We start from the raw sequence: 8,332 nt of genomic DNA on the forward strand, positions 1-8,332 counted from the left end.
AATGTTTCTTTTATGCATTGCTTGATAAGAAAATAAATGTGTTTGGGAACATAAACAGTTGTCACATACTATATATAGCGTAGTATTCTTGAACAGAAAAAAAAAAGAAACAAAAACAAAAATATATATTCATTGAGGACCTCGGTGATCCTCTTCTTAACAAAGTACCACCAACATTCATAAAAAAGAAAAGGTAACTACCAACACAATTATTTTGGACGGCTTCAAATCCACAAACCTTATATCAATAATTGTGTAGAAAAAGGCAAATAGTCCCTCCTTTTCGGATTATTTATCGTTGTAAGGTAAAAATTTTGTTTCAAAATAAGTGTCGTTTTATAATTTTAATGCAAAATTTATTGATTTTATACTTTAATCTATTTTTTAATTGGTTGAAATGTGGTTAGTTGTATTGGTAATGATGTTTTTATCTGGTAAATATATAAAATTAAATATTTTTTAATATGTGTTTGAAGTATAAAACACAAGCAGTAATAACAACCCCATGAAAGAAAAAACAATTACCTTTTATTGTGGCGGAGAGAGAGTTCAATAGTTAAATGGTAGACACAGAGAATACATCTGTCAGAGGCTGACTCATTGTGATTGATGCCTTATCTTTCTCACTTTTTCCTACGTGTGCCCCAAAAGACTCTCACGCATATCCACTACTTAGCTGACACGTCAGCTCTCTCTTTCCATCACTTGCCTCTTTTTAAGGCTTGCTTCGTCTCTTATATTCAACCCTCTCTACTATTCCTTGTCTTAACAAAAAAAAAACAAACCCTAATTTTTTTTCTTTTCTAAATTTATCTGCTATGGAAGTTCCAATGATTAATAGAATTAGAGATTTCGACGTGGGCATAAATTCAATAAACGATCCTTCGTTCCTCTCTCGATCTGTTGCTGTTTCCGGCATCGGAAAGCTACACCAAGCTTACGGTTTCTGGAAATGGGGAGCTTTGATTATTGCATTTTTAGCTTATTTCACAAATTTCATTACAAGACTCAAGAGTTTAGTTGTTAGGTTAAGAAAAATAGATGTCTCCATCTCTTCCCCAACTCTTTTCGATGATTACGACAGCGACTCCGATGTTTCTTGTTCCTCATCGGCTTCTTCAGACGACGAAGATGAAGATGGAGAAGAAGATGATGCTGAAGACGAAGAAGACGTTGACTCGATCTATAATCGTGGATGGGTCAACGGAAGCTTCCGCGTGAGAGGATCTGATCAGGGGCAAAACGATAATTTCACATGTTTGAGAGGTAGCTTCGGAGATTTGTTCTCCTGGCCGGACCTCGGCAGGATGGGATCGAGCGGAGTCGTGAAGCTTTGGGATTATCTAGATATCGATGAGGACGGAGACGGTGAGAATGTCGTGGCGTCGTTTCTCAGGAACTGTAGTAGCTCCTCCGCTTCGCCGTCGTCGTTTTTTCTGACGGCGGAGAAGAAAGGTAGCGACGCCGTCAAAGTGGAGGCGTGCGATCCACGTGCGGGGTTTCGGATGCCGGCGTTGCTGGCGGAGTGGAGGCAGCCGGGGAGGTTGCTCGGGAATATAATCGGAGTCGACGTCGGCGGCGTGGAGAAGATATACGTTAGGGATGATGTCAGCGGGAAGATCGCCGTGGGAGATCTGAGGAGGTTTAACGGTACGTTGACGGACTTGACGGAATCGGACAGTGAGACTTGGTGGGACGCTGACGTCGTTATCGGAGGCTAAAGGCTTTGTTGACAAGATGCATTAAATAATTACGATTTGATTGTGACGGTTGCGTCTATAAAGATTCAAACGCGAAAATGAAAAACGAGGACGACGAACGTTTTGTAAATAATTTGTCTGTTTGGTGTTTGCTTCTCTCTTCAGTGTTTATTTTAAATTTTGAATAAATCATCCTTAGGTGATTTTACACAAAAATAAAAAATGGTTAAAAAAATTCGTGTGTTTGGTTTGGTCGGTTACTTCATTTGGAGTGACTGGCTCGAATATGCGAAGCTGGCCATGTGGCCGGTTGCGAATTTCTAAAAGGTTTCTGGAATTAATAATGATTACGAGATTAAAATACAGTCTAGGGAAGAAACCAGAATGTTTTAAAAACATTTTAGAAGATAATGTCGTGAAAAATATGGCTAGGAGTCTAGGACTTGTGGAACTATAGCTGAAAAAATGGTATTACAGTATTGTCATACTAATTTTATGAATCAAAGCAAAGCAGAGAGAAAAAGCACATATTTTGTTATTCGATAAGAAAATATACACAGGAACAAAACAAGAAGAAACTCCAATACATGTGGGAAAACATTAATAACAAGTTAATAACTATCACTTGCCACTTTTTCTTGTGAATCCTCTTGTATATGTTTTTCTCCTCTACTTACACTTTTAGTACTAATATATATGGTGGGAAATTTGAAAACTTAAGTTCACTAACCTTCTCTAGATTGCTTTCGAGTATATTCTTATATCAAAATATATGTTTTGTTTTATGAGGATAAAAACTAAGTCATCTGGCTCATCTCATCCCACAATATATATTTCCATGGGTCATTTAGTATATAAAGAAAACAAAAACATACCCACCCTTTTAAGCCAGTGAAAATTATCTAATTTGTTTCATTAGACGCATAAAATTGGAAAAATTTAACGAAAAATGCAAGAAGGAAGTGGGAATCCCGTGCATTAAGACGCCATGAGATTTTCTGTTGTGATCCCTCAAATTTTGACATGCCAAATTGATGCTTCATGAATTGATTATAGGTCAACTAGCAATTATTGAATTGAGTTGGTTTCTCAAGGTCAACATGAGAGCCACAGATTTGGTGCTAGTAGACGTCGTAGGTATTAGACACAAAGTGTCCCACATCGGTAGTTGGAAGGGATCCTAAGTAATATATAAGATAGATGGGTCACTCTACTTATCACCAATTGGTTTTAGGTTGGAAGCCCGTCTAGCTTAACATGGTATCAGAGCCCGATCCACGAAGTCCAACCCGATCCATCGATCTGACCCAAAGTTGGCCTATCGATCCTTGCCCGAGCATTCCGAGATTGACGCTCAAAAAGCCATCATCTCGAGGGGGCGTATTAGACACAAAGTGTCTCACATCGGTAGTTGGAAGGGATCCTAAGTAATATATAAGATAGATGGGTCACTCTACTTATCACCAATTGGTTTTAGGTTGGAAGCCCGTCTAGCTTAACAGTAGGAGTTTCAATGCATTTCTTATTTCTTATGGAGATGGACAGTCTTTGGTGAACTATCAACTATATTTACTTGCTTAGCCTTTGTACGGCGTTCCAAACAAAAAGTCTTTGTACGAAGAAAATATTTTTAGTTTGAATTAAAACGGATTGTTCAGATTTTCTAAATATTATCAAAAAGACAAAAATACAATGTACTCGCCCTCTATCAAGTTGAAACTTGACTTATTTTGTGTATTAAATGTTTTAGTTTCTCGTAGTTTAAATGTTTATACGGATTATCGTAGCTATCGGATAAAGTTCACACCGGCATTTATTCTTGTAGTATGGATTGCCTTGCTCCTAAATGATATAATTTGTTTAGACTAATACGGCTAAAAATTCTTGCATTCTTGAATAGATGTAGCTCTTGGTTCAAAAATGTGGTCACAGAATTTGTCAGGCGTAAGTGACTTAGTGACTTTAGCTCCATAGTTCTTATCCACGTCCACATAAGTTATGTCATGCTCATGCTACAGTTCAAGAAACCGAAACAAAAAATACAAATGAGATCAAGAAACCAAAAAAAAAAACCCTTTGCTCATCTGGTGACCTCTTTGGTTAATGAAGTCAAGTTCAGCAGATTTAGGAAATGGGAGAGTTCATTCCTTCTTCTTGCCATATTATTTGAATGAACTTGCTCTCAAGAAATCATCTTCCTTTGTCCTCCTCATGGGAATGGTTCCTTCGAAACATTTACCATACTGATTTCATAACTGAGGGATATGTATGTCTTTCTTTTCCTGACTTTGTGGAAGACACTTTGTTGTCATAAAAAAATCCCTCTGGATAGTAGTTAGGCTTCATCTAAAGATGAAATTGCAAGTAAAGTAAACTAAACATCAGCACTTAGAACATAAATAAAAATCCCAAATAAAATCTAAGTAAACGATGTATTCATGTACCTGAATCTTGTGATGTTTGAGGAAGGGATTATCAGAAGCTGGTTGTTTTGTGATAGGAACACATGCAGTTACATCATCATCTGGGGCTGTTAATGACATCCAAAAGTTATAAACCCTTTTTAAAAAAAATCTAGACACAATATGAACTTGGTTCAATTATAACAAAATAAACAAAACAAAAGGTATAATAAATCATCATGTGTAGTGTAGTATGAGAGAGAACGCAAGAATCATGAGATTATATATGATACGTTCCAAAATCAACTCAAGCAGGAAAAAAAATACTCAAAAAGAATAAGATGATAGATTTATCTAACCTGAATGATCTAGACGACAGGTTTGTTCAACCTATTCAAATGCTTCTTCACTTTGAACTTCTGCTTAGATATGCCAAACCTTGCGGCTTAGGATAGTGAAAAGAACCTCCACAGCCGTAAATACAGTATGGAACTTCTAGTTAGTTTCTCCTTGCTAAGATGCATCCATAATAGATTTAAATTGTCTCAAGTTTTGGAAAGTTTAAACTCTGCAAGCAACTGGAAGATGATCTTGTGGTTGCTCACCGGAATTGCTACAACACCCAAATCAGCGAGGATGAGAGAGGAAATCATCATTCTAATATGCAGAAGTTTTGGATTAGTATGATTGGGAGGAATGGAATGATGCATTTGACGAAGGCAAATTCACCTATTTATATATGTAGATTCAGAGAACCAAAGAGAGTAGGTGATTCATTGAATGATAAATCGTGGAAGTAGTGGAGAGAGGGAGTTAATTACAGCTTTAATGACAATGATTGCATGAAGGGGAGTTCTGTAACGGTGCCGCTTTCATAGCGTGTAAAGAAGAACTTCAAGCGTTTCAACACTGGAACCCAACAGTCGAAGACTTGACCCAACCTGTCAACCAGAGGTTTTTCAGAGATAATCGATCACGTAAGGCAACCAGAGCTTTAAGCTCTGTGGAAAACTAGTCGTTCTGAACCCTAGACGAAGACTGGTGGGCTCCAGTAATATATTAGAAGACCGTTCATATATCTTTCGAAGCCCAAATAAGAAAGCAGAGTAGATGCAATGAGGGACACAGTAGTGAAACAATGAGCTTTGTAAGTTGGGACATGTGTCACGTTCACAGAGTTTAACTTTCTGAGCTGTCTGCTGAAGTGGCGCGTCCTGGAGAGAGATAACTCTACTTTATATAATAAGAAGATAAGATAAAAATGATCAAATTCATGAGTTAGCTCATGTTCATTAAAGATCGTGATCTGATTTACGAGTTCATGCTCATGAAAACTCGAGTTGAGTTGAGCTGAGCTGAGCCAGCTGATCATGAGCTATAACTCATTTTAACACCTCTAATGATATGTTACAATTTTGGTAAACAATTAGAGATGAGACTAAAACGAGTCAACAATAAAGGACCACATATTAATGTTTAAATTTGTTTAATTTTTATATTATAAATTTTCTTGGTATATGAAAATAACATTCAATATATATATATATATAATAAACTTAATATAAAGCACATGGGGATACTTTATATTATTTTCCAAAGTATTTACATGAAAATCATTAGGGAAGATTAGTTTTTAAATTGTGATCATATAACATTTATCTGCGACTTTATCAATGTTGGGCTTGTACCCGAAAAATTCGTAATGGACTATTATTATATGGGCATTCACATGGTTCGCGCTTTGTTTTTTTTGAGAAACGAATCTCAGATTGATGGGCTGAAAATGGAAAATGACCCCCTAGCAACATGCCCATGTTCATTCTCAGTATTCGGCAATTCTCGAGTCAATATGATTAAGAGTATGATTAAATTACATCCAAAAAGGAGCAAAAACATAAGAGCTTATTACAATGAGTACACAACCTTTGTCTTTGCTTGCATAGCTAATGCCTCTAACGCTACATCAACCGCATCTGGCAAATCATAGTTAGTAGCGTTTGGGTGCGCATAAGTCATTTTCGGGATCATTGCAATAACAGCTTCCCTCATGTGAACCACCTCACTCTCCGAGATCCTCGAGAGTTCTTGTTCTATTAGAGTACTGTTCTTTTCGTCCATAAACACTGAGTAACTCCTTTTGTCGTCAGGAAGATACCACATGTATTGTGTATACATAGTGTGTGGTGAAAAAAACACCGGTATGCACCCGGCTAACATTGCATCGAATGTTGACCTACGTGTGAACGAATCACCTGGTGCTTGTAGGCAAAACCGTGACCGAGCCATCACTCCTAATACCGTCATCGGGTCGTGGCACCTACATTAATTAGCCAAACAATTAAGTTTAATATTAATAATAACCTTTTCTAATGAATTTTACCAAAAAAGAAAAAAACATTTTCTAATGAAGACAATTTAAATGAATGCACGAAACACTTCGAATACAGTTGCACAACTAATTTTCTCGTTGAATAATTGACAGATCTAACCAATCAAAACGTAACGTAATAAAGTAACCGTTCGTGGCAGTCGTTGTCATTTGTAAATACAAATTATGTTGAAATTGATGACTGTGGTCCCCGTCAGTATCGAAATCGAGGTCCAGGGTAATAAATAATAGAGACAATTGTCAAATTTACGGAAATAGAAAATGGAAAAGAAAAAAAAAGGTATCTGACCTGGACCCTCCACTTTCACACTTGAGAAGCTCACAACGGCTCGAGTCAGCGCATTGTCTGATCAGCTCGTCTCTAATGGCTGCTTTCTCCAAGCCCTTTCTCGGACCACCGACAAAACTAAACAAATGTGGTCTCTCAACACTTCTCATCTTGTCTTGCCACGTCAACATCTCTGCTGACGTGTACGGGTGAAAATACGAGGGATACGGTATACCAAACTGGTTGTCACCGTCCCACGGTTGCCTCTCCACAGTTAGCACCGACATGTTCCTGACAAGTGGCAATTGCATTAGTATGTTTGCACCAAAGTCAGTGCCTGCTTCGTCACTAGATCGCATGAAATCCCAAGCTGTTCTCCCAAATGCCAATAAATGATCTCGACCGTTGCTTCTCCCCCACCATCGTTGACCACTCATGTAGTCAACTAATCTAACGGCTAACTCGTCACGCTTCGTTAGGTTGTATTCTCGGAACACGCTCGATGCGTAGAGCCCACCGTAAAAAGGAACGTAGAAAATATCGGCATTGTTTGGCTCCCACGTGCGGCACGGATGGTTTTTAACACGTGCGTGAAAAATCATCTCGGCTATGAACTGGTGCGTAGCGAACCATGTTTCGCTGTCGCCGCCGCCCCGGTGGAGAGGTTGGCCGAGGCCGTTGTTGGCCACGTGAGGACACATGTCGGTGTAGATGTTTAAGTGTCGGCAGTTTTGGAGGAGGTTGGTGTTAAACTCTTTGGGAAGATCGTAGACGTAGACGGTGAAGTTTTGGTCGCACGTGCGCGGGAGTGATGAGGCTGTGAACGATGTTTGAGGTGGAGAAGTGAATGGGGAAAGGAGAATCAAGAAGATGAGACAAATGGAGCAGAAGAGAAGAAATGTGGGGACTGTTAACTTAAGGGCTTCTCTGTTTTTAGAGTATTTTTTCTCTTTCTCCTCCTTCTCTGGCCAGAGACCGATCTTGACATGCTTCTTGTTGTAAGCCATAGCAAATGGAGAGGAAGAGAGAGGAGAGGTGGAAATGAAGAAGTAAACGTTAAATGGGGAAAGAAATAAGAGCGTTACTTTGACGGTGGAACATGTAATCCGGGATGATTATATTAAATGACATAATATTTTTGTATGCTGTCCTGCATTATTCACGGAAATAATGGGCTTGACCATATGTGTTAAATTAAATAATAATGAAACTAGATTTGATGCTCACATGTTTGTTTTCAATTTTCTATACATAAATTATTATTTTTAAACAATAGTGGTATATATTTTTAACGTTAATCATATATTTAAATGTTTATATAACTATTTTAAATACAATAATTTTATAATTTACATGTTATAATTAATCAATTGTTTAAAATGGTATGTATTTTTACTTCTTATTATATATTTATCTTATTGTATTTGATCTGAGTTATTAAGCAAATTAATATATTCATGAGAAAACATATTTGAAAATTATTTTGTATTTAATTTATGTTAAATTTTGATCCGTGTTTCAAAACTGTATTTCTTTTAACTAATATTTTTATGGTTATTCATTTTAGATAATA

General features: G+C 37.4%; 2 protein-coding genes across 2 annotated transcripts; one reads left to right on the forward strand and one right to left on the reverse strand.

Annotated features, from left to right (window-relative positions):
- The first annotated feature begins 729 nt into the window (after positions 1-729).
- Positions 730-1,903, forward strand: LOC106298355. The gene has a single exon (XM_013734462.1). The coding sequence runs from the start codon at positions 819-821 to the stop codon at positions 1,719-1,721; it is 903 nt and encodes a 300-aa protein (XP_013589916.1). The 5' UTR covers positions 730-818; the 3' UTR covers positions 1,722-1,903.
- A 3,983-nt stretch (positions 1,904-5,886) lies between these two features.
- LOC106296863 (xyloglucan galactosyltransferase KATAMARI1 homolog) lies at positions 5,887-7,865 on the reverse strand. The gene is made up of 2 exons (XM_013733100.1): positions 6,781-7,865; positions 5,887-6,419 (listed from the first exon to the last, which is right to left on the reverse strand). The coding sequence occupies exons 1-2, from the start codon at positions 7,764-7,766 to the stop codon at positions 6,008-6,010; spliced, it is 1,398 nt and encodes a 465-aa protein (XP_013588554.1). The 5' UTR covers positions 7,767-7,865; the 3' UTR covers positions 5,887-6,007.
- Between the last annotated feature and the right edge of the window lie 467 nt (positions 7,866-8,332).

The sequence above is a fragment of the Brassica oleracea genome, chromosome C6 (genome assembly GCF_000695525.1).
Source record: "Brassica oleracea var. oleracea cultivar TO1000 chromosome C6, BOL, whole genome shotgun sequence".
Classification (NCBI taxonomy): Eukaryota; Viridiplantae; Streptophyta; class Magnoliopsida; order Brassicales; family Brassicaceae; genus Brassica; species Brassica oleracea.

What these genes read in the sequence shown, in the direction of transcription:
- LOC106298355 (XM_013734462.1), top strand. Translation starts at nt 819, where the DNA reads ATGGAAGTTCCAATGATTAATAGAATTAGAGATTTCGACGTGGGCATA.
- LOC106296863 (XM_013733100.1), bottom strand. Translation starts at nt 7,766, where the DNA reads ATGGCTTACAACAAGAAGCATGTCAAGATCGGTCTCTGGCCAGAGAAG. An exon ending in TGTGAAAGTGGAGGGTCCAG is followed by an intron (nt 6,420 to 6,780) that starts GTCAGATACCTT and finishes TAATTAATGTAG; the next exon opens with GTGCCACGACCCGATGACGG.